Raw genomic sequence first — 26,816 nt, forward strand, 5'->3', positions numbered from 1 at the left:
TTTCACAGAAGTCCAGATACGAGCTTTGCAGTGCCATTACTGCGATGGCACCTCACTTGTAAACTTGTGTATAACACCCTAAGGTATGTAAAGGATTTCACTTTTGCCAGGAAATCCATGTTTGCCACCAACCTGAGGCCAGCTGCTTAAAAGTCAGTTTGGATTTTGGACAGTATGCACAAAATATAAATATGCATGTCCAGTAGTTTGATGGTCGCGCATATGCATAATTTTACTGTTATACGCCTTATCACCATCATGATTTGCTGAACCACTTTGCTGGATTTCAACCTGCCATTCTGATGTGGGGACGATGCATGAAAATCAGGGCTGCCTTCACAGGAATAATGAGGCATCTCAAAGAATTCTTGTGTCATGTTGTTAGCTCAGTAATGTTGGAAGCTAACATAGTTCAAAGACATAGCTGCTGGTAATAGTGATAACAGGATGGGTTGAAAGCAATCTAAAGCTGACTATAAAAGAAAGAAAAATGGCCCTTTCTTTCAGTATTGCACGTATTGGAAAAGTCTAGTGCAAAGCATGCTTGAAGGTATGCACATTCTCATGGCACATTCTTTATAAATAGCTTTCTTTGTGCGGTGTGGTGCATGCGCTCTTTTTATGTAGACACGTAGGCTACATCTGAAACAAAGGATCTTCCTCTGGATGCAGCATCTACCTGCTGCTGTTTAGGAGACAGTTTATAGTTTTCACTTGTGTTTTAGTCGCACTACTTTTGTCAGAGGCGTGTTGCTGCCTGGTACTGTGCTTTTATTTGGGAAAACATACAGAATCTCAGGCTCCAGATTTGGATATTCGTCTCTGTTGCAGCCCCCGCTTTTTTCATATATTTACACAAAACATTGTACATACACTGCTCAACATTTCAGTCTCAGGTTTCGCCCCATTAACTGTCACAGTGAGAGCCATAAACCAAGCTCTGTGTTCAGCATGCCAGCTCAGCTCACCTGAGTATACATGTGCATGCTATATCGACCATTCTATTGAGTCATTAAAGAATGGAGTTGCCTTGAGGGCTGTGTCTGCGCTGTGTGTGTAGAGGGGATAAACGTTTGTGTAAGTGTAGTGTTTAGCTATATTGAGATAGTATCTGGGGTTTATTTGCCTGTATATATTTTCTCTTAGTCAGCGCGATAACTTCTTCGATAAGGCTAACTGGACTGTTTGTCTCATGTTATCTCAATCACATCAGAACTGACACACATACTGTACGTCTGCACGGATGTGCATGCACATACACGCTTGCAACAAAGGCAGACAAAACACGCAAAGACATACACGCATGCAAGGCAGTAAAGAAAGTGTTGAATGTTTGGGCAGCCAGCCCAGGGAAATAATCAGCTGTACAAGTAAAGTTTTAGTTTGATCAAAGCAAGATACTGTAATGCATGGAGCCAAAATTCAAACGTGGTTGTTTTCATTGACTCCTTTAAGATATATGTGCACAATATGTTTACCATTTGGCATTTTGATGTGGCAAAAAGGACACCTGTTTGTTTAACCCTGACTTCTAAAAATGTTACTGAACGTACCTGCAATATGTACTTCTCCTTCTATATTTGCTCCTGGCGACATAATTAATGTTTTTCTCTTCACGTTTGTGCAATGGAAAGTACTTGGTTAAGGTTATGGATAGATAAAAGTCTTGGTTAAATACTGAAAAATTTGGATTGCATCATATTACCTGTGTCAGTGTGTCTGTGTGCACATCAGTGTGTCAGAATTAGGGCTATTTTTTTTTTCGGTTTTTACAACATTCCGTTTTTAATGATTCTAAGGTATCTGTAATTTAAAAACTAACAAAATAAATTATTGAAGGTTGTGTGTGAAGACTTTTAAGGCATGACAGTGGAGCATAGGTCACTGTTGTGGACATAAATGTATTTATTTTATAGGTTCTTTTGGATTAATTCATCATCTTGAATATATATTGCTGTCAGAAATCTTCTGACTAACGCTGAGATATAGATTTCAACCATATTACCACCCCTAGTTGCAATGAGTGGACCTCAGATGATGTATGTGTGATTGGAGGCAAACAAACTTTGAACAGCTCAGGAGCCAAGTGCACAGTTCTGATGTTTTTGGACAGCTGTCAGCATTTCACATATCTGCAGGAAAGAGTCAGAAACAACTTAACTAACTCTTTCCAGTCCACTGTTTTTAAAGCACTCCCCTTGGTTTTGAAGATGGTCCCCATAGTCATAGATGACTACTCAAATGCAGCAAGCTTGCTTCTTATTAGGCCTGTGCTGAGAATCTGACCTGGGGAAAAGTATTTTATCATGCGTGTTGTATACTCTGTTAGGTTTGTTTTTTTTCTCTTCTGTGTCCCAAGTCACTTGAATAAAAAAAGATGACAGTTGACTTGTCCGACATCCAGATATTAGCCCCACAGTGTTTGAGCGGTTGTGCGTCTGTGCTGATCAAATATTCCATTAGTCTGCCAGCTCCCCTGCATGTAATAGAGTGGACCAGATCCATGTCCAAATAGTGTTAGACTCTCAACACTCCCACTCTCTCACAACAGAATCCAAATAATTACCTCTCCCCGCATCTGCTCGCAGCAACCAGCTACAGTCTTGGCCGGTCATGTGCCACCTAATGTGTACACAGGGCTGATAGAAATGATTGTTCCAGTGTGGTGTATTCACACCAGCTTCCATCTGTCACAGCTTGAATAACAATGTTGCTTTGCATCAGATTTTTCCTTTTTTTCTGATCATGTGTTGATGTTGTGCTGCTTTGTTTTGGCAAAGACAAAGCTGCAGTTTCTTGCTGGAACAAACCTGAGGTGTATTTATTGTGTGCTTGTGTGTGTGTATGTGGAGAGGGTGACGCACATGGTAATGTTTTATTGATCTTCGTAGAGGAATACTCTGCAGCCTTGCTCGAAGTTCAGGGTCAGGGTCATCTATAGCTAGGGCTCAAAACAAAGATGAGGGTGAATATCAGGTTTTAAAAATAGTTTAAGCCGATCTGCTCCTTTTTAGGTATTTTGCTCGAGAACAAAGGGGCCTGAACGCGGGCCTTATCTAATCTGGATGCCGCCCTTCTGACCGTAGCTGCAGGTTGATGTGAGTGCACACAATATATTTTGGCGCTGCATTTTACAAACATGGCTTCATTTACTGCCTGTTGGCTTCCTGCCTCAGTCAGCTGGTTTTCTCCTCTTTAATGAGGATGACTGGTGTCCTGGCGTAGGAGATGGTGACGTCATGTCACAGGCTTGTTCGATTAGTTCGAGAGGGGAGTTCACTCAGCTCCGTTGGTCCTCCTAGAGACAAACAGACCTCCTCCTCCACCTCTGCCCTCGCCTCCTCTTTCTCCTCACCCTTCCCTCTTACTCAGACACATCATCTCTCAGCAGTGTGACAGTAAAAGCCGACACGCTTGAGCAGTTTTCAAAAACGAATACACGAGGAAATATAGGTGTTAGTGATGATACCACGATATGGAAACCTTTAGAGGAGCTGGTAAGCCTGTAATTCTAGGCATACAAAAATGCCTCAAGGACGCTCGTCATGATGGCTGATCTCGTGATTAATGATTGTCCTTGAGGACGTCTTGTTTGTGATATGATTTACCAAACTTACTGTGCATTAGCTAAACTCGCAATGGGCTTGCGTGTTAATTAATTGCACATAGACTGATTGCAGTTGAGTTGCTCCCAGCTTATAGGAACAGCTTTATCAGCACTGTGTGGGGTTGTAAGGTCTTTATGGCAGCACTGTTTACTGCGGGCAATTTCTCTTGGTCTGCAGGGAATGTTTACATCACACTATAGAGATGTATCTATCCTTAGGCTTATTTCTCCATCTCTGCCTCTTTTTATTTCATTTCAGAAAATATCTTTGATTTATGCTTGGACCTCTCACCTCATAAGTCCCCCAGACAGGCTTAGATGATAAGTGCCTACAAGGGAAGTGTGGATACACAGATCGATAAAAGCTTGGGCAGAGTAATACCTCCTTGCTTCACACAGTGTCATCCTTTGATGCTGCTTACCTGAGCTGCCAACTTTTAATAGCAATAAACTCCTCCAAATAATCAGCTTTTTTTTTTGCCATCCGCTTCTGCGCTGCCTCTTCCATCTGAAGCTCTCCACTCTTATTCAGCAGCTTAGTAGATGCCCCTCCCTCCAACCCACTCCTTTTTTTTTGCCATCTGCTTTGAAATTAATGGGCATGTTGGAAAGTAGGCTAAATCCAGAATGACAGCTTTTTCTCTCCTGCCTATTTTTAAAGGGGTGCTGCAGGCGGTGTCCAACTGCGTGGGAGATGGACAAGAGAGAGCTGGTTTTATGCTTCTGCCTCCTAGATTTTCTCACCTCTGCCTTCTGGGATGCTCCTGAAACCATAGCTCATAGCATCACTTAGCTGTTGATGATTGGCTGTGTTGCTCTTTCACTGATCCTTCAAGTTGTCGCCCACGTTACTCTCATGGCTCAGTCATCGTGGAGGGTTTTTTTTTGTGATTACTGAGGATGAACATGAATGAATTTGCAGAACATTCTCTAGGAAATTTCGCTTGAATTTGCAACCAAATTGTGTGTTTTTTTGCAATCAGTTGTGGCAATATGTTGAAATGGCAAGTCAGCCATAAACACAACATCTTTTTACCAATATTTAACCACAATATGTAATAAGTTCCAGACAGAAAAAAATGAATGGATTTGATTTCTTAGTATCTTGAGAATGCCCTGTTGGCGGGTATTTGTGTTGGTAGCTGCTAGCCTGTGTAGTTAGCTGCTCGGAAAGTCGAATGCTCTTCTGCTAGTGTTTTCCCCCTAATTCAGTCTTCTAAGATAACCTTATTCTCATCATGATGGAGAGAGATGGCAACACGCTCCATAAAAAAATGGTCAGATTTAGTTATAAATTTAAAATGGTTCAGTTTTGGTGACTTGGTCAAAGCTTGGTTAGAGGAATACTTAAGAAGCTTGCCTGAGAAAACAAATTCCTGCTAAAGAAACCAGCTAAATTTGGGGGTTGGCAAGCATTATTGCAGTGTGATCATTTTTGTGGAGTAATTACAGGGGAACTAAAAATACAAATAAAAAAGTAAGATTTCACAATTATTATATAATGAATATATTACTGGAGGGACTGTACTTTTCCCTTGGTGAGAATCATAGCAGCTTCTTCTGTTTTTATTCTTCAATAATCCATGTATTTTTAACTGAGGCAGTATTTTACCTGCACAGACATTGTTAACATTACTTACTCATTTGCTGTTAAGGCTATGTGACCATAAATATTCATCTGTAGTCTCTTAATGTGCCGTGAACACTTGGCAGGAAAATAAGGATTCCTGATATATTTTTAGAGCTAATGTTGAATGTTTAATAGTGTTTTATATGAAGCACTGCCTGATGATACAGTATGGGACATATCTGTTGAATATTTAAATACAGTACACATGTTCTTATTTTTGAGGTATAAAAAGAAGGATGGGCTAAAACCTCCAAGTATCGAAGAAGCACAGCGTCACATCTGAAAGACATAAGCGGCTACATATGGGCACGCACACACACACACTCTCTCTCACACACAAATGCAGAAAATACACATACTCTTTCCATGCTTGAGGCTGGGGGCTCTGATCTTTCCAAAGGTTTCCTCCTGTGGCCCGTGTGCCAGACTGTCTGGAGAGCTGTGGAGGGGCTGGCGTCGCCTCGCCTGCTGGATGAAAAAGCCAGTAACATTTGCTTTCTGTGGCACAGCAACCAGCCTCTCCTCTCCTCCTCCATTCTCCCCCTCCTGCCTCCATCTCCCACCTCCCCTCCATCTCCTCTCGAGGAGGATTACCGGTAGAGACTGGACGTTTGATCCTGCCTTGCTCTCCACCGCTGCTGTATCCGTCTGACAAGGCTCTTTGTATCTCTTTCTCTTCCAGACTTCTCACTCTGTTTTTCACTCACTGACGGTCTTTTAAAAAAAGATAAGAGTTAAGCCATTTTGCTGTCTGCTATTTGATGTCTCAGATTTAGCTCTAGTCTACCTGGGAGCAGGCAGGACAGTTGGGTCACAGATACTGTATGTGAGAAGTTAATTCAATTTCACCAGGAATGGTGCAGAGAAGATCATAGAGACAGGTGCGAGTAATTTATGACCGTTTCTTCAGATAATGTAGAAGGAGCAATGTCAATGCATAATTAACTGTCATGAAGATGAGAGGTTTTCACAACCAATACTCCCTCTACATCTTTGCATAAGGCTCATAAATACACAAATACATACACATCCCCCTCCCATGCCTCCCCCTCTTAAGCTTTTACTCTTTTTCTTTCCACTGTGACAGTGCTTTTATCTCAACAGTGATTAATTGCGAGGGACACTGCCAACAAGCTTTCCAATGTAATTTGCAGGGGAAGTATAAACAGGAAGTATGCTCCCAGTACAAAGTGTTGTTGACTGTGGCTGCAGAGGGTGACGAGTGCCAAAAGAAAGTTGTGACAATGTGATACAATGTGACAGAGGACAGTATTCACTGACCTTAAGCTGTCATGCCTAATAGTGAAAACATAGTTGCTTCATTTAGGCCAGACTGTAGACGTGTTTGTCGAGGGAATCCACCCAAAAAAGAATCGCACCCCCTCAATATGGGCCCTAATTACTGGGTCGTGACCAGCTAAGTGTGACTCATTTGTTCTGACACAGGTCTCATCACTTTTTAGTGCACTAAGCACTTGTTCTGTCAAAATAACAAGCTCACAAATACTATTAATTGGTCTCTTTAGATTGCAGAATACTATGTTATACATTCATTATGTATTTTAGAATATGATGAAATAGACTTTATCAAACTGTAGGTATTTATAGAATGAATGTATGCAGGTTAGAGAACAATACCTTTGTCATAACCTTACTTTGAGGAATATTAAATAGTTTTTTCTATAAAACCCTTTTTATTTTTGACAAATAAAGCCAAAGTTCTCAAACAGTGTCTGTCGTATAAGAACTGCCTAAATAGAATAGTCTAGAATTGGCAAAGTTTGGATTGAAATCAGCAACTATCTGATCAAAGAATAACTAAAACTGATTACAAAGCTGATACGGACACATTCCAGTCTCTACAAAAACAGTATCTAGGTTCAATACCCGGCCCTGATCCTGGTATATGAAAATAATGGAAAAACAATGTTCAAACTATTACAGTAATCTTTGTTTGAGGAATGTTGACCTGCCAGCCAATTGAAAACTAATATTTTCCTTGATCATTGTATGAAAAACATCAATCTACATCGGCTACAATAGAAATGTTATGATGTCTGTTGGCATATGTACACATCGGCTGCTGTCACTGATATGTAAGTGTTCTGTGCAAATAGGACATTATCAGAATGCGCAGAGTGTGCAAACATGAGTTGTTGACTATTCCCAGTGTGTTTGTCTTTCAGGCAGCTTCACATGAAATCAAACTGTACAGCACATTTACAAATGTATTGCTGTGGTTTCATATTGCATTCACTCTGGTTGAGTGCCCATTGGAAAGCTCTCCACTGTCATGCGCACCACTCAGCGGATGTAAACTGCATCTCATAGTAGCCACCCGTTCAGTCACTTAATCTGTAAATTGGCTGATTGCTGTATTGTGTGTCGCAGCAAAGCTGCGTGATGATTGAATGATTGTTTATCCAAGCCGTGGGTATGGTGATTAAAGCGGGCTGAGCTCGGCCCCAGAGCCAGTTGGGTAATTAACAGGCTGTTCTCCATGTTAATGGCATTAATCACCTTGGAGGTAATCGCAGCCATCAAGAGCACAGAGCTCCATGTGTACCTGATAGCCTCCTTAAACAAAGGACTGACAAACATCCGGCACTAACAATGCTTTCAGCTTTTGGCCTTTAGGTTTTTTACTGTAATAATTTTAGAGGACATTTCAAAGACTTCTGTGTACCAGTGGAGGAAGATATAATTAGATCCTACTAGTAGCGATTAGGGCTGCAACTAAAGGTTCTTTGTTATTATCAATTAACCTGTTGATTCTTGTCTCGATTGTTCGTTTCGCGTATAAATTGTCAGAAGAAAGCAATAAATGTACATCACAATTTTCCCAAACCCAAAGTGGGCAATCTTCAGATTGCTTGTTTTGTCCAACCAACAGTCCTAAACCCAAAGACAGTTAATTATAATAGAAGGCTAAGCAAAGCAGCAAATATTCACACTTGAGAGGCCATGACCACAGAATTTGCAGCATTTTTGCTTAACAAAATGACTAAAATAATGAAAATTAATCATCAGTTAATCGACTAATTGATTGATTGTTTCAATTCTAGTAATAATATAACAGTGTATAAATACTCCTTCATGAGTCCTTAGTAAAAGTGTGGAAGTATTAGCAGCATAATGTACTTAAATCAGCAAAAGTGGAAGTGTATGACGGATGCCCCTTTCAGTATGTCAAATTATTGATTAACCAGTGTTAATCTTGTAGCTGCTGTATATACACTGTTCTAATAATATACCATTTTATTATACTTTAAGAGCTTATATGTTTTGTGTGTAAGATCAATATCTGTGAAGTAAATATTAATTACCACTGTCAAAAAATGTATTGAATCAAAAAGTATATTTTCCTCTGAATTCAGTAGTGGAGTGGAAATAGCGGCACAAAATAAAAATACTCATGTAAAGTAAAGTAAATATACTTTGTTACTTTCCAACTCTGCCCAGTTTTTAGTGAATCCACGTTGAGTCAACTAACACAGTGTACAATAAATGTGCCAGTGATGCTGATTGATTATTGATAACTTATGTTGTATACTTTTGCCATAGAGAGAAACATGGAAGGTCAGTTTGAAGGTGTAGCCAGCCTTGAGTGGATTGTTGTCCATTTAAGGTAAGACTTTGGTTCATTATATTATATATTATAGCTATATATTCATATAGCTAAGATAAGATAAGTAAGTCTCAACAACATAATAATTTAGTTTGGAGCCACAGAAGTATAAGTCTTTTTGATTAAGCCATGTAAGATGAATTTGAAGTGTTGAGTGAGTGCTAATGTTTTTCTTTGCTGTGTCAAACACGTAAATCTGTTCAGATTTCATTTCCTCGTTAGTTCTTCAGCCATGTGTGTGTCCGCCCTGAGCTAACACATCTCTGCCAAAGATTATTTAAACCTGTGAGACTTAATGTGCTGTGAATGTGGCCATGCTCGGTACAGTTAGGATCTTTATCTAAGTAATGTCTAACTTATGTGTATGATACTAGTGTTTGTTTTGTGTGGAAACAAAGTGAAGGGTAACGTATCTTACAGAGGTTTTAAATCACCACAATGAGCTTTAAGTTGTGAGGGACACTCGCCGGGGGAAAAGATAGATGCAGTCTTCCTCTCCCTGGTCTGATGTCATAAATTACCTGGCCATTGATCCATGGGTGTCTGGGATTCTCGGTGGACCTCCTCCTCACATTCATCAACCCTTGAGTCTGCAGCTAAGCCTGAGTGGAAATGCCTCAAACACAATCTCCTCTCCCGAGTCTCTGCAGCATGGTCTGTTGCTTAGATACAACACAGCTTCATATTTACATGAAGTGTGGATTGAACCTGGAAGACTACATTATGCACCAAGATGTTTAGGCATCTTTGTCAGATTTTTGATTTTATATTGTCTGACCGTTACTCAGACCTGGAGTAAAAGGGTTTAAACAACGGTTGCGGTAAGAAGAAAATACATCTGCAGCATGCTCTCTGTCTGACAAGGCTTGAGACTTCCCCAGCAACAATCTAGGAATGAAACGCAGCCACAAGGGCATCCAGGCAGATGATGATGATGATATTTATTCCAGGCTGTTTTGAAAACTAGCTGCCTCTGTTTGACAGTGCAAATGGAGATGGAACCGGTCATGCAAAGGTGAAGCCTCTCTTGCACAAAACAAAAACACCAAGAACAAAAGTAGAAATCTCGCGTGTCGTTTTAACCACTTCAGAGGAAAGGAGCTTTATGAATTATTACTGCTCCACAGAGAAAGGAGGAAAAAATATCTGTTAAGGATCAGAGGAAATAGAAAAATCAGGTCAGGTAGAATTAAGATGATAATAGTGTTGTTTTTCGCTTTTGTCTTTAACTCGCCGCTGCTCTCTCCTCTCTCTCCTTCATCTCAGCGTCTGAACTTGGACACACACCCTTCCCTTGACCAGATTTACATGACTGATGCATTCAGTGGTAAAGTTGTTAGTGCACAGCAACAGTGTTGAGGACATAATCAGGATGGACTAATGTGTCCAGCACTTTGATCTACTTTGTGTCATGTTCGAAAAGATTGAAAAAAAGTATTGTTTTGTTATCAGTATCAAAACTCTGGTATCATAGTACCCTACTCTGGAGACCAAAAGATATCTATTTTTTGAGTTTTGGCCAAAAAGGCAGCACAATAATGTTACAAAGCCAACATTCACTGAAGGAAGAAGAGTAAGGAAAGGAGACAAAAAAAAAGGAAAGGAGCGAATGCTCTAACTACTTTCTTTACGTGTGACAAAGCCCTCTAGCGACCATGGTTATTATGACTTTTGTCCATTGGGAGCAAAGGAGGAAGTGACGGGGGGTGACGTTATAGAGCCACAAAGTCCGCAGAGGGAGTACGTCGGGGTGGTTGGAGGGGTCAACAAAACATAGGATTTAGCCAGAGGAAACCGCTGTTCATTTCCCGTTTCCTTCCGACAGTCAAGCTTATCTTTTAACCATGACTATGATCCATCATTAACCATAATCAAGTGGTTATTGTTGTAACCATGACGACGAAGGTCCCCTAACTTTAACAAAGTAGTTATTGTAACCCAAACCAAGGGAATTCTAACCTAAACCCAAACGACTCATTTTGTTGAGGACTAGTTAGGTTTTCAAGGGGGTCCCAAATATATTATTGAACGAATGACTATCACGATAACCTTACTTTCGTCCAGTATTGATATATAATCATCTGGTGAGGTATTCAGAATGCCCTGTCAAAGTCCCCTGCATGCAGGAGGAAGTCAAAGTGAACCTGTCGTTTCTACCTTTCATTGGGCGGCGACTAATGACTAGCAGCTCTAAAAGTGTGTACAACATTTCATGGCAATCCATCCAATATTTATTGAGACATTTCAGTCAAGATCACAAATGCAAACCTCGTAGTGGGGCTACAGGAACCACGAATGTCTGTCTAGAACAATAGTGATCTATCATCCAAAAACTGAGATATTTTTGTGTCGAAACAAAATCTAATGAAATTATTAAAATAATAGATGATAAACTGTAAATATAATATACTACCTAGCACTCCTGGCTGGCATTTTAAAGCACCCCCACATGTTAAAAACTAGCCCCTTCTCCTCTTTCTCTCCATTATCCATGAGAGCAGATTCTTTGTTCCTAGCTGTGGTCGTTTCCGCTTCAGTAGAGAGAGGAAAGAGCAGTACCTTGAAGACATATCACTTCTCTTTCTTTTCACCATTCTGTTTCACTTTCTCAAACACAAAAGCTTTTCTCTCCCAGGAAGGAGTCTCCTTTTTAGTTAGCTTCAGGTTCACTGCTTCTCTACTCTCACGAATGACCTAATGTGTGTCCATGTGGCCAGCATGTTGCAGTAGTTTAACTAATGCTTTCTTCCTCACGTTGTCTGCCTCTGATCTCGGGCTTGCCCTACATACAATTAGAGTGTGTGTTTGTGTCTTTATGAGTAGCCAGTGTAAAGGTGAAGGTGGACTTGATTTAATTATGTAGTCATGCTCTACTATTGTGGCGACTTTCTCCCTCCAGAGTCTATGCTCTGAGCTGAATTATCTTCTTTTGTAATGGAGATTAACCTCACTAAAAACCGTACTTAGCCTATTTAACTTCCATATTTTAACACGAGCCACGTGGGCCTCACTAACTAAGCAGTTCTGCCTCGTCTGCTGAGGGTTGTACAAGATTTGAAACTGTGGTCAATCCGTGCCTGCTTACAGGCTTTTAGGGGTAATAGGATAAGATTAACACATTTGCATACTATTGCAATGTATTATTCATGCGGCGCACTCTTCTCTAATTTGCAGGAGCAGGGCCTTGCTCCTCACTGACTTTAACATCTGGGTGACCTAGAAGCGGGACGGAAGAGCCCCAGTGGTCATTAATCTCCTCTGGGTGTCACCTGGCACATGCCACCTAAACATTTACTAACCTGGTACAGAGGGGCATGCATGGGCCTACACTTCCAAAATATAAATGTTTCCATTTTTCATTTTAAGATATTGAGCTCCTAGTTATATTCAACACAGTGACATTCTACATTGCTTAATATCTTTTATTTTTCCAACCCTTGCAAGTTTGTAGCTGTGGAAACTCAGGAACCATTTGCTGGTTTAAAATATTCATCAAAGCAGATATTGATTTCAAAAAAGGGATTTCAAATATCACAAAAGAGGTAGTCTGTGCTCTTGAAAAATATCTGGATTGATTTATTTTGTATTTTTTAAATAGAAAAGATACAGACAGGAATGAGTGTTTCATCCATCGACTTTGTTATTGGTTACACCTGTTGCTGACTTGTGGGGCACAAAATCAAAGCTCAAGGTGACTCTTGTTCAGTATTCACATCATGTGTAATTAACACTGTGACAAAGACAAGCAGGAATATATTATCATCCCTATTTGCTAAGCTTTATCTCTGTTATTTAGAAAAAAATCAGTCGACCCCCACCTGCCTAAATTAAACAAATCGACTATCTTTGACTAATAGACTGTTGAGTTGACTTTGGACAAAACATTTTCAATGATTTATTACATTGTTGGACTGCCAGACTATATATATATATATGTAGACTGTATAGTCTATTTTTTCTGAACTCAAGGGAACAGAAGGCTGCTCAGATGAGTTTATCAGGTGTATACACTGCCGTGCATTGTATCCAGATTATCTTTACAACATGGCATTCTTTTTGAAAATGACCACAATGACACAAAAGAGGAGATTTTAATCTATTGATACATATATTACATGTGCATATTAATGGCAGAAGATGTTTTTCAAGTGGATTTTCATTTTATTTTTTTTGTGCTGTTTTTAGCCGTTTAACAAATGTAAGCTTTTCAGACTGAATGAGATATTACCAGGCTAGTATAATGGTCATTTGCTGCTCTGTAGAGCCAAGCATTTGGATGAGGTTTATTTGGAAAGGTTGAGTGCTGATCACTGCCAGGCATAAATTTCTCCTAACCAGAAAGCAATCAACACCCTGGCTGCAGGATCATTAACCAAACCCGAAGTTTACGAGATCCATCATCACCTCTACCTGCCGTTTGTGTGTGTAGGTGTGTGTGTGTGTGTGTGTGTAGATTGTCGGAAACAGCTCAGCCAGCCTTTTCATGTGGTCATGTGAGCTCATTGTTGCTGCTTTCTCACCTGCTGAGGGTGCCCTTCCTGTTGTTCTGAAGGTGCGGGAATGATTCACTGCCCTAGACACAACATGTGGTTATTTTGTGTGTATGTGTGTGTGTGTGTGTGTGTGTGAATGAGTATTTGGCCGCCTCACAGTTCCCAGACAGGCATCAGTCTCTTTCATTGACTCCAATTCTCTGACTGGCTGTCTGCGTATCTGATCATCTGTCTGACTCACCTCACCTCAGTCTGCTAGTTATAAATCCCTCTCCTCTCCTCTCCTCTCCTCTCTTCTCCTCCTTAATGTTTTCCTCTCATCGATTTAATTCCCAAACGATCATTTTTATTGATTCCTCTCTAGCATCCAGACACATATATTCTGTTTTCTTTTTTAAAAATGTTAATTTTCCTTTGCCCCAAATTGGCCTAAATAAGTGATTTTTTTCAAAATGTAGTTTGTATTTGTGGGAGGAGGAAAGGTGGATACAGCAACTTTTTCCAAGTTAAGCAAGTTTACTTTCTCAGGAATCCTGTACAGTAGACTGCTCTTCATTGACTTTGTCTGCCGGAGCTGAAGATGCCGTCCTTGTTTGGGTTATATGAGTCCGAAATTATGCACCAAATGGACCTACTCTGTGTACCAACACATCTGAAATGGTGTTTGGTCAGAGAGAGCAAAGTCAGATTACTGTACACTTGTGTTGCTTGACAACAATGGGAAGCAGAAACAGGCAATCATTGTTCTTCTTGCTAATTATTTCTCTTCCTCAAAAAGCTCCCGTAAGGGTGGCGTTATGTTTCTACTGGGACTGAGAGAATGACTCTGAAATTGACAAATATGACACTCTTTTCTTTTGATGATTGAATGTATTTTATTAAATTAAAACTAACAGCATATTCCCAAGATAATGAAAGTATTATCTCTGCCGTGGGAAATAAGATGAGCCTGAGCCAAGTACATGATGTGTATCTGCAATTTTATCTGCAAGCCATGCCTTCGTACTTGCGATCTTGCTTGGGCTCGCAGAATTGTTTTGTCTTGTTTGACCAGCTTTCTGGATTTCTTTGTTTGTCCCGTCCCGTCCCATCTAGTGGTAAAAGGGTTACACATAGCGGGAATATGTCAGGAATCAGTGATGCAGCTTATTGGGTTTGCCCTACCTGCATAAACTGCCCAGATTCCAAGGATAAAAAAAAACATGCTCTGCACTGTGTGCTTTTTTTATTGTTTTGTTTTTAATTTGGAACATGAAGCAGGTAATTGATCCAAGAAACATGTTCTGATTCTTGCAGATTTGGAACCGGAACTCTAGTTTCTCAGCCTTACCTGCAGCTTCCTCCTCTTTTGGATTGTCTCCCCCATGGCTTGTGTTCTCTCTTGGCTTTCCCCTCCTCAACCCCCCTCTTCCCTGACACCAAAGAGCTTCAGTTTTGGCATAACAACCCACCTTTCCCTCTTCCTCCTCCTCCTCTCCTTCCCCGATCATCTATAACCCCACACTTTTCCTGCATTCCATTTCTTCAATTTGCTGTTGTTCAGGTTTTAGCTCTAATTTGTACCTCAGATATGAGCATGTAGGAGTGTGTGCAGATAAGGGTCACCCTTCTAGAGGATCAATGCATTATTCTCTGTGTGATGTGCCATAGTGATATGGTAGAAGGGCTTGTCAGGGATGTGACAGGTCTTTGTTACCTGACTCTTTCCTCTTTGCTGCTCTTCTCCCTCCTGCTTCCTGCCATCTCTGCAGTCTCTCCTCTTCCCCACCTTCCTGACAACAAGTCTGCCTCTTTTAAGAGTTGTTTGCTCTTGACTGAGAAGTCAAAATCAGAGCTGTCGCTCCGGTGGAGCACACAAGCCACCTTGTAAAAAGTCTACTGCCGTACTACAGCTGAGATCTTTTCCTCTTTCCACAACCTAAAGGGATCTTTTATAGTTTGTAAAAAGCCAGATTTAGTACACATATTTACAGTGAGAGTTGGATCTGATGAATGCTGCACTTGCCGCCGGGACTGAAAGCCCTGAGCAGCACAATTTTAGGAGCCAGTCAAAGCACTAAGTGAGTCTGAGTAGTGGGGTTGACATAATGGTATCTTCAAATGGCAAACACTTGAAGCAAGTGGTAAACACTTGCCTGTCACAAATTTGACAGGCATGTAGTGTATGCGTCCACATATGTTTTTTCTGGTCTGTGTGGGAAGATGTCTTTATACAAAACACTTATTTCTGCCTCGGTTCTGCAATTCTTTTTGTCGCATCACACAGGTGAAGAAAACGATTGTTTTGCAGCGACAGGTGCACAAACAAAGAACCAATAATGTGATTGCCAAAAGGGAACAGACACCTGCACGCTGTCTTCACTTGCAATCAACTTTTATTACAATGCTGTTCTGGAGTAATGAAAGAGATTAAAACAGTATCGCAATAATGATCCAATCTGCAGTCCTGAAAATGAAAAGTTTAATCGGTTGCAGTTACTGAAAAAACAACAGGCTGAAATGAGATGTTCTTACTTGTTGGGTCATTTAGAAATCTTTTTGAAGTAGGGTTGCAACATATGATTATTTTCATAATGTGTTGATGTATGGAATATTTTTTGATTCATCATTTAGTCTATAAAATGCCAGAAAATAGTGGCCAGTGCTCATCATAGAGTTCCAGGGTGACATCTGACATGAAAAGGCAGAAAAGCTGGAAATTCACCAGCAAATGTTCGGCAAATGATTTTCTGCCAGTGGACAACTTAATCGCTTAATTGTTTAAGCAATTGCTTGGAAGTTAAAAATATGTTTTCATGTTTTACGTATATGAGAATTTTTTTTAAATCTTTGAATTCAATCAGCATTGTAGTCAATTTAATACAGTTTACATTACTGGGCCTAGCCTTGACTGTGTTGCAGATCACAGTGAGGTAATTCCAGATGGACTGTGCTAAGGGCAGCTAAGGAGATGACGGCAGACTGTTTATTCCCAGGTGTGCTCACACTCTCCACTCCACAAGAAATGGTGTATTATTTTCATCAAGATCATAGCAATTCTCCCTACCCTGGCCCTCTCCTGGCTCTCACCAAACATACATTAGAATGTCAGACACATCTTACCCCTCCTGATCCATATCAGCAGAGCCTCTCTCTCTCTCTCTCTCTCGTCTCCAAACCACTCCAGCAAATGTTACTGTTTCATATCTGGGCTGGGAAAATAAGCTTTTTTCCCCACTGCACGTGAGGATCTGCAGACTCGATAACCTTCGCCGCTGAACTGCAAATGCCACGGCTAGCCAACCAATCGCGTTTCTTTTCACTGGCCAGTGCGGCTCTGTTATGGGATTCACACACATGACACTGGGACCAAGCAGATGTGCACACACATGAATGAGAATGAGTCAGCAGGGCTCTCAGGTGTGGCCAAGAGAGGCCCACTGAAATGCCACAAAATACCAGGAAACCATATCAGATGAAACTGCTTTTTATCAGAAAAATTACTGAAGTGGTGACAATGAGTTGATTTTTGCAGTGTTTTTCCAAAAAGCGTGAAAGCTAATTAGTACAGCAGGCTGATGCGGATGAGGTCTTACATGGTCAGTTGTAGCAACAGGAAACACTATGGCTCATCAAGCTGCATTAAGGTTTAAATGAGAACATTGGGCTCTTTTTAATACGTGGAGAGTGGGGATGCTCTGCAGCATACTGTACCTGAAAACCCACTCGTGCTGTCGTTACTAAACTAAATATGACCTGTTGCATGGCTGCCTGTTGCTTTGCTAGTTTTTAACATTACATAACAACCATTATAAGGATGGCAGTCAAGCATTTTGTTCCACATAGGCTCTCTCACTCAAATCTCTTTTAGTGTATATTTTGCTTCCATGGTTCAGTTCGTATCGCTCACACACAGAGAAATGAAAGGGCACATCTGAGCAGCATCTGGATTTACATGCTAGGTAATGGGTTCTTCACACACACGAAAATGGCAGATGGGGGGCAGTTATGCTTATCATTAATAATGTAATACTCCTGTGCAGTTATTATTCTCTTCCCCAGCCCTCAAGGTTTATCTGTGTGATGACATATTTTAGGAACTGGGACCATCAATATTCGTGACCAGAGAATATTTATAATGCAGTTTATTATGAGTATTCTTGGCTGCTGCAGGGTCCCTATGAACTTAACCATTTCTCCCCATATTTGTTATCAATCTCAAGTTGACATATGCTTTTATTTTTATATATGCTAATATCGGCCAAGATATTGGCCTGGCCATGTCAGGCTCTAGTTCAAGGTTCTAGTTCAAGGTTCTGGACCTTGTTAAAACACTGCAGATTACACGGGTTTGTTTTAACCTTTGTAGATTGCAAATATAAGGGATTTCTCACACAGAATTGTAAATACAGACCTAAAAGTCCCATTCCTCTGGTGCTGTGAAGAGGTTAAAACAGACAATAAATAATCATCTTGAATTACTGCTTGGCAGCCTCTTACGTCTGTATCACCTTATCTGTATCTCTGAATACCCTGAAGTGATCGGCTCTTTTCTGAATATCTGACTCTGAGTATAAAACCAATTTGACTCATTTAAAGGCCTTCCCTTAATGACCTTCCCTTCAGGTTGTTGTTTGTCAGATTTGTGACCTGTGACCTTTCAGTGTGAGGTCAGTGTCTCAATCCAACAGGCTCTTTGCCGGTGGGCTTGTCTGAAGCTACCTCGTCTGTGCTCTGGTGTCAGGAGACAGGCTCCTCTCCTTATCTGGATCAGAGAGGCAGCTCATCAGCCTCAGGAGCAGCAATCAGCCTGCTCACCTTCTGGTGCTGAATAATCACACATACACCAGGAGAGGATGAAATGGAGAGCCTGCCAATCATCAACCAGGAAATTAAATATTTACAAAATTGCTGTTGCATTGATAAGGGATATTAAACAGACTGGTGGAACATGTTTCTGAGGGCAAATATTCTGCTTGTTCAATTGTTCTGTTACGACACCGGTATGTTAGCTGTTCACTGTCGCTAGAATTGTGTATGCAAGATTCAGTTTGAGCGTGCATTTATGTTTTTTTGTCTTCCCTCTTTCCCTTTTTTGTAGTTCCTGTGTTTGAAGAACATCCGGACGTTTCTCAAGGTGTGCCACGACAAGTTTGGCCTGCGCAACAGTGAGCTGTTTGACCCGTTTGACCTCTTTGATGTCAGGGATTTCGGCAAGGTGAGTTAAACATTAGACATATACAGATGGATGCTCTTTTCAGCCTCCAAAACGCTCTGCACTTGAGCTGACACTGTGATCAGCTCAAAAATGGTACTGCCCATAGGCTATATTCTAACTACAGCGAGCACTTTGAGACATGATGCTGCTTGTGTTACTGATAATATCAGTTACAGCAGGAGCTATGTCCTTCTGTTGTCAGATGAAAATGTAAGATGTGGTGTATGGTATTTTTACGATTAGATCTTTTTAGATGGGCTGATATACTGTACTTTTATGACTCTTATTTTTGTCAGTGAAATACATTGTTATCATATAAAACATACTCTTTTCTTAATTTTAGACACAATATATGAGGTTTTCGGCTAACATCACTGTTGTTGGGAATGTATGCTCATCCATTTTGCCCTCGTTACATTGTAAGAAGCATGTGTGTGTGTGGTGGAAGAGTACAGGCATGTGTGAGTGCAAAGTTCTTTGAGCATCTACAGTGTAGCACAGCATGCCCATGTGATTTGCTTAGGTTGAAAGGTAGTTCAGATCTGTCAGTTACATTAACTTCAATATGGAGCGGAGAGCTCAGATGAGCATTTGGTGTAACACTTCAGGGTCAGCAGTCTCATCTCATGTCACTGAGTGACTACAGTTAAACTCAACTCTGCTTTCTAACAGTCTGCTAATAGAATACATTGCTGGATATGTGTGTGTTGGCTCAGCAGTAAAGGTGGCTGACTCACTCGCACATCATTTTAGCTTTATGGAGAGTTTTTCTGGGATATTCAAGTGGATTTTATTGAATGGGTAGTCATAAGGCCACTGCCCACAAGGTCTTCTTTTCCCCTCATCCTGGGGCAGGTTAGAGTCATGGAATGTGAGTGGGCTCTCTTGGAGCAGTGCTGCTCTGTTGCATTGAAAGGTGGTTCAGCATCTGATCAGGATGCCTTGTGGATGAATTTCTTTGAAGATGGTCCGGGGGGCATGTTTCCTACCAGTTGACTGTGCCCGACATAGACCCGGAAGAGTCAGGAAGGATAACATAACCCACCTGGCCTGGGAAAAAGAATCCCCCGTGAGGAGCTGGAGGTTGCGGCTTGTATAGAAGCACATCTAGGTGCTTTGCTCAACCTGCTGCCTGCTGCTCCAAGGAGGATGTATTTGCGGAAAGTAATTTGCCCATTTATAACATATATCTAATTCGACACATCCACTCTCCCTACTTTGGGCTGAGAAGAGGGGCCGAAGAAAGATGGAGAAGGAAAAGATGAGAGAGAAGAAAGACAAGGACTCATTTGGCAGTTTGCAGATAAACCACAAGATGATGTCTGGGAGTCAATGAGCTCGCAGTGAACGGTATTAAAACCCAACAGCAGTCAGTATCAGTCACATAGACCCTCCATATGTCAATTTGGAAATTGCTTTTGTATGGTCTCAGTGGTGGCAGGCTTGTCTCACCATTGATTTTCCATTAAGGCCAAACATCACATTATAATATATTGAACTGAGTAGATCCCTACTAATGTGGCATACATTTAAATAGTGAGAATACCTCATAAACGGAAGATAAAAGGGGGCTGTTTAATTCCTGCGGATAGAGTCTCTAGTTCTTTTTTTGCAGCTCATCACTGGATGTGCTCTTTCCTCTTTTGTTACCTTGACACAAACGTTTCTTTGTGCGCACATCCAATAGCAAACAAAGGGAATTCTAACTTCCATCATATATATCATACGGTATCATTCATCTCCACTTTCCATATCATTCTTTTATCACTCCTTTGTTTTCACCTTTCACAAAGAAAAAAATGAAAATGCTTGGCAAAAGGATTTAGACAATTACGTTTTGTTGAAGAGTGAAACAGCTTTGACGCTTGTGCAAACTTTGATGAAAGGATGCACCCTTTGCACTTGTATGATCCATCCCTCCATAGACACATCAGTTGACAGTTTTTGTTTGAGTGCATCCAAAGGTTCCTCTTCTCTTGCATTGTGATGGGAATACCAAATTTTCTGGAGAAAGTGTTGCCACATCGGTGGTTTAAGCAATTTAAAAATTAAATAACATAGTGATTATACATAATGTGCATGTGTTATATCCTATTTGTCCCCATTATCACGTGAAATATGAAACACCACAAGATATGGTCTCTAAGCCAGTGTTGTTTCTTCAAATGTTTTACCTCTTGTGAAGAAGAAGACAAAGAAAGAATAAAAAGGAGAATGAGGAGAGACTTCTTAGTGAAAGAACAGGTGGAACTCTCAGTACGTCCCTGGTGGCACTTCTTTTTGAAAACAAATGGAGTGTTTGCAAAGAAGGAGCCTAAACTGTCTGGAAGAGTGGAATTAAAACAGAGGACTTTTGGGAGAGGAGGGAAGCGAAAGGGTTTTGATAGCAGCTGCCTCTATAAACATTAATCAGCCCCCGTCCACCTTTCATACCTCCACAGTGGCTTTCAGGGTCTCCAGAGTTCATCTCCCCTGGCCTCTGATCGCCATCTCTCCCTCTAATGATGCCTTCTCCCGGGTCACATGCAAAGGGAGACTGGGGCCAACTGGGCCCAATGCTGAAAAAAGTAATTGCCCCTTCAAAACCTTCCCCTGCCCTTTCCAGTGGGGCTAGTATTGAAACAGATGGAGCACATACCCTGCTCGATGTCCTCTACTGACTTTTATTGTCATGACTCATTTCAACCAGGAATACCCTACCCCATATACAACATGAGCTAGGGCTCCCTTGTTGTGTTCTCTTTTCGCAAGGGGTGGTATGGTTTCATGCACATATAACCACACTTCTCGTCTTTGCACCCTAACCCATCCCCCATCATTAGAAATTCATTATGACATCATTAAACCAATGAAATACAGCTTATTACAGTAGACCCCAGAGAAAGCTTTTATTTAAACACCTCCCTCCATCCGAACCCAGCCGCCTCGTTTCCTTTCTCCCAACCTATTTTAATTAGCCACCAAAGGAACATTGCTGTCATTTAAATGAACATGGCAATCAGTTTATTTGGCTGTTGCCATGATTAGCATAATTAGCCTGCACCTGTTAACCATCTATCAACAGTTTGGTAATTTTCCGTGTGTGACTGGAGAGCAGTGAAGGAAGGAAGCTTTCTGACAGATTTGCCGTCTTCATTAAAGAGAATGGCGTCATTTATTTGAAATGCAGACTGTGTTGCCGTGACTGACTGACTTGCAAAGTGTCAGAGCCATCCAAGTGATGCTCATTGACTTGATAGTACAGTGTCAAGGTGAATGGATTTTATTTGTGCGCTGCATTTGAATGGAAATTGGTCCCTCGCTGTGAGCTCATTGTTTTTATGAAACAGCTATCACTTGGCAGGTGGTTCAGGTGACAGCAGGCCGATTTTCCAGCAAACTCACAGGGTTGATTTGTATATGTATTTGTGAACTTTACACACTTTACAGCTAAATTGTTCCTCCTTGTAACAGAGAAATCGAAATGGCAGTTTTTGCTTTAGCTACCATTTGTGAGTGACTGCATGTTCTTGGATGAAATCAGATATTTAGTTGTAAAATATTCACAGCCTGTAAACAGCTTAGTTAATATCGAATACACCAAACGCATCTTGAAACATATGGGAAGTTGTAATGTGAAGGAAACACACCAATCCCCTGATTTCATTTGTACCAACTGCTCCCTTTTCAGCTACTTTTCTTTCCTCCTCACTTCCCCCATCCATCTCTTCCCTTTTCTCACTGTCCTCTCTCCATTCATTCATCTCACACCCACTCTCAGTGTGAGTATGTTGTGATAAGACTAAGCCAGCGGCAGGCGAGCCACCATTGTGTCAGGACGGCATGATTGCCATTGGTCGGCAGTGTTTGATTACCCTCTCTGCTGCTCTGAATCCCGTGCACGCTGAACTCTGCTCCTTTCATTTCCTTCCTGTTCTCTGTGGCTAAAAATAGCTAGTTGCTTAGCATCCACGCCCAGTACTACTAACATCTGGAACGTGCCTCAGCCACCGTTGGCCCGCCTGTCTGAATGCTATTTACTGAAGTAGGTTTTAACCTCAGTCACAAGCCCTCAGCCTGGCCCTGTGCTCATTTGTTCTAACCATGTGAACATTTTCAAACATGCAAAGTACATCAAACCTTTGAGCCCTTTGCTGTCTTTACTTGGTTTTTAAGATATTTATAGGGTTGTGGCTCAGTTACTACATGTCTTAGTACAGCTTGCCATATATTATGGGCATGTGAGTGACCAAATGAAAAGTGTCATGTTCTAGGACACATTTTTAACATTCAGCACTAAGGCACATAATGCCTTAGTATTTCCAAAAGTGTATTGATGTGTGTAAAAGAAAAAAGCAAAATTTCACGGATTTTGTCACTTCTGTTTCTCTTCTCTCTCTTTCTAATGTGTTTTGAGTTTTTGGACTACAATTTACTAAAACAGGAAGTGTAATGTTGCCTTGGAGTCACTGAGCTAGCTGCGGGCTACACCTGAGGCCTGTTTTGTTGCATAAAGTTGTCAACATTTTGGTGAATACAGACAGCAATCAACTCGGTTACTTTTCATACTGTAGAAAAAGTCTCAAACAGATTATTGTGAGGCAAGATCTGAAGTTATAAAGGAATTCATTCTCAATGAACACTGGAGAAAGGTGTGCTCCTGACAAGATAAATGATATATATGGCTACTGAAAAATGTCTGTGCACTGTGGAGGGATACATGCATTGTACGTTAGTATTGGTATGGATTCACACTGTGCTTTTTGGTTTGAAATAGCTGTAGAAAATGTAGTGATTCATGCCTGTCAGACTCAGGCTGGAGAGACTGCAGTAAGTAATGGAGGGAGGTTTAAGGGTCAAGCTGCCTGGGTCACTCTCTCAGGTCAATGCGTCTCCTTCCATTAGTGACCACGTCCTCAGCAGCAGTCCTTTACTGTCACGGCCCCAGTGGGTTTTTAAAGCTGTAATTCTCTGTTACCTTTCCCTTCTGGAGGGGTTGAGTGGTTCGAAGAGATTTATTGCAAAATATGGTACTGGAGCCCTTGTTTTAATTTAGTTTGAATACAATGAAGTTGAAATGAGGATATTTTCCCTAATATGTGGATATAGCACCCTATATATATTGCAAGTACTGCACTTATACACAATTTTTAGTTACTTGTACTTTACCTTTGATGCTACTTTACTCTAGGCTTTACTCTGGTGGTCTACATCACCTAAAATAAAGACCGCCTTCGCTAACATTAAAAGAAATTGTTACACTTATATGAAATATAACATTAACTTTCATGAAAAAGGAGTAGAGGGGTTCTACTGTATGACATACACCTCCACTAACCAATTTCCAGGTGAAACTCATGTATATCACTACATACACTGCATTTCACATCTACAGTATACTTCCTAGAGGTTTTTCATACATAACATATGATTTGTTCATAAAATATGATGCGTTGTTGATTTAACTCAGTATATAAAGTTGTTAAAATTTGCTTCACACTGGCCAGCTACAACATTAAAATGCTGCTTACATGTAATGCATCAATAATGTAATGCAGAAATATTTCTTACAATAGAGTATTCTTACATTGTGGTGTTGTTACTTTTACTTGCATAAAGGATCTGAATACCTCCTTCACTACTGCCTATCCCCCAACACCACATCCCTTGATCCAAGATTACACCCAGTGCTCCCCTAAGAGAGAATTTATCACCATAACCATCTCTGAAAACACATCCTCCTGCCTCAGCAGACAGTTTTGTGGCTGCTTCTTCCATCCCTGTGTCCTCTTACTTCACGCCCTGTCCATCAGGACCCCCAACTGCAAGTTTTTACATAAAGCTTCCAAGACATAATCAATAATTCATTTCAAATGCCACAGTGCTGATGATAATTCTCCTGACATGAATTATAAATGGGAACTTCCTCCCCCCCCCGCCTGTGTTTAGACCCCCTTCCATCTCTCCCTTGCATGCTCCACTCCCATGACCTCATTATTCCTGCAGCTCGTTACCGTGATACCCGCAGAAACAGGTGGTTGCTGAGCAATAGGTTGTTGTCTGGGCTACGGCCTGTGTTGGTGCTTGGCTCAGGGATGCAGACTGCTGGAAGGCATTCGGTGACGTCGCTAGGTGTCTGAGTTCACACTTACAGTAATAATAGAGATGAGATGTGATGAATTGATGACGGCATCTACTCTATTCAGCCCAAACAGTCCCCAGTGTTGTCTGGTTTGTGTGACGGATGAGCAAAAGCTTGAGGTCCAGATGAGCCGGAATGTGTCATTTGAATGAACTCTTCGTGCCATCTGGATTCTCTCCAGCTGTTCCTTGCCCACCTGCTCTATAGTTTGCCTTTTTTTGTTACACATGAACGTCCCATTCTAAGGAAGTACATTACAGTCAAAAAGGAGAAAACAAATGGATTGAATTCCTTTAAATTTCACTTAGCATCTCGTAATTATGAGAAGTCATAATGGCAAGATCTTTATCGAATAATCATGAGATCTGTACCTCCTAATTACGAAATCAGTACGTTGTAATGTCCGTATATCAAATGACGATGAGTATAAACAATACTTACCTTTATCAATTACAAAGTAAAGGTCTCATGATTACGAGATAATTATATAGTTTTCTTGTTTTATGAAATGCTAAGTCATAATTACCCCAAACAGAAATCAGATTTGCGAGAAAATGTCTATTTCTCTCCCCTTAATGATACTGATGTGTTTCTGCACCGTTCTTCGCCGCACTAAAACTATTGGAACTGAAAAAGCAGCACCTTCCACAATCAGTGGAGACATTTTACTCACAATAAGCACTTTTGTCTTTATATCTTTTTTCCCTCGCCACTTTATTTTGGTACCGTTTCCCCTCTGACAGCATTGCACAACAGTGCCATTTAAATCCACCAGAAGAGAGAGAAGAAAAGCAAAAAGTGAACAGCAAAAATCATTTATTGAACTTTTAAAGCCCGTTGCAGTCTGAATCCTATTCAGGAAATAATTGGCCTCTTTTGTTTTCGGTGGCAGTGATTGTGCTGCTACACAAACTGATAGACAGAGACAATGCGATCTGGCCCAAGCTCTGTTCTCAGCCTGTTTCTCGGCTCACACTTATGCAGTGCTGAGTACCCAAAAGGCTGCTGAGGTGCGATCACAACCCTCTCTCGCCTTTGGATTGTGTGTCAGTGGTCACTGGAGGGCGTGTCCCTGTTGTTAGGGTGGGGTTTTTGGAGCGCTGCAGGACTAAAGTGTGTGTATGTGGGGGGGGATAAAGAGGAAGAGCCCCCACAGAGCAGGAGTCTCTGAATTCCTTGCAGCCAGTGTGAGCTCTCATTATTTCTCCTCCCCTGATTCCTCCCTCTGAGGCCTGCAGGCACGACTATGATGGACAGGTACATTCTCTGAGGAATCACTGGCATGAAAAAAGAAGAAAATCACGAAAAAGGGAGTCCGTCATTTTTTCATTGCACAGGGATTACTCTCATATGGAACTGAAAGGCAAACCCACTTGTCTCATAAATCATACTTATTGTGCACAAATTTGAATGTGCATTTCAGTGTACACTTTGGATTATGTAATAATACCCTATTTTCCCTCAAATCAGAGATAATTTCAGTGGCTCAGCACCTTGCAGGAGATATTATTTCAGGAGACATTTGGCACACAGAGTACACAGAATGGCAAGGTAGCTTTGCAGGATCATCAGAATAAGCTGATTTTCAAAAACCATGATTAAATCACGAGAGTTACCAAATGGCGGAGTGTGTCATGTAAAACGAATCCTCTGTGTTTGGGGGCTTCACTGGCAAAATATTCCAAAAAAACAGACAGATTGCACAGGCTGCTTTCTGAATTAAATCAAGCTATTGTCTTTGTGTTTTAGGTTATTAGTTTTTTGTTTTAGTGCACTGCCAATGTTGGTAATAAGTGGAAAGAGCAGACAGATTTGTAGTATTAGACGGCACAGATAGGAAGTAACGCTCTGCCAGTTAGTTGCACCCTACAAGTGTTAACACACCATGTTTTCACTGGCAGCACTGGCAGCCAGTCATTAGGGTTTGGCTTGAATCCTAAGAGAGCCAAACTAGAGATCTCAACTATGTGAACATGAGCGTAATGTTTCAATTTGAATATTTCTGGAGATAAGACGGAGCATCATGTAAGCATTACATAGCAGGCATGTGTCCCAACTGCATACTACATCCAAATTATAAAAAACATGAGTTCGGCTTAAAGATCACACGCACTCTTTTTTTTTCTTTCTCTGTGGTGTT

General features: G+C 40.9%; 1 protein-coding gene across 12 annotated transcripts in view; it reads left to right on the forward strand.

The window, feature by feature from the left end:
• vav2 (vav 2 guanine nucleotide exchange factor) overlaps positions 1–26,816 on the forward strand; it is a 196,130-nt gene that overhangs the window by 36,376 nt on the left and 132,938 nt on the right. For all 12 annotated transcript variants that reach the window (XM_044174769.1, XM_044174771.1, XM_044174778.1 and 9 more), the window contains exon 2: positions 18,439–18,555. In XM_044174769.1, the coding sequence (XP_044030704.1) occupies positions 18,439–18,555 (117 nt within the window). The remainder of the gene's footprint in view (positions 1–18,438; positions 18,556–26,816) is intronic.

The sequence above is a fragment of the Siniperca chuatsi genome, linkage group LG18, assembly GCF_020085105.1.
Source record: "Siniperca chuatsi isolate FFG_IHB_CAS linkage group LG18, ASM2008510v1, whole genome shotgun sequence".
Classification (NCBI taxonomy): domain Eukaryota; kingdom Metazoa; phylum Chordata; class Actinopteri; order Centrarchiformes; family Sinipercidae; genus Siniperca; species Siniperca chuatsi.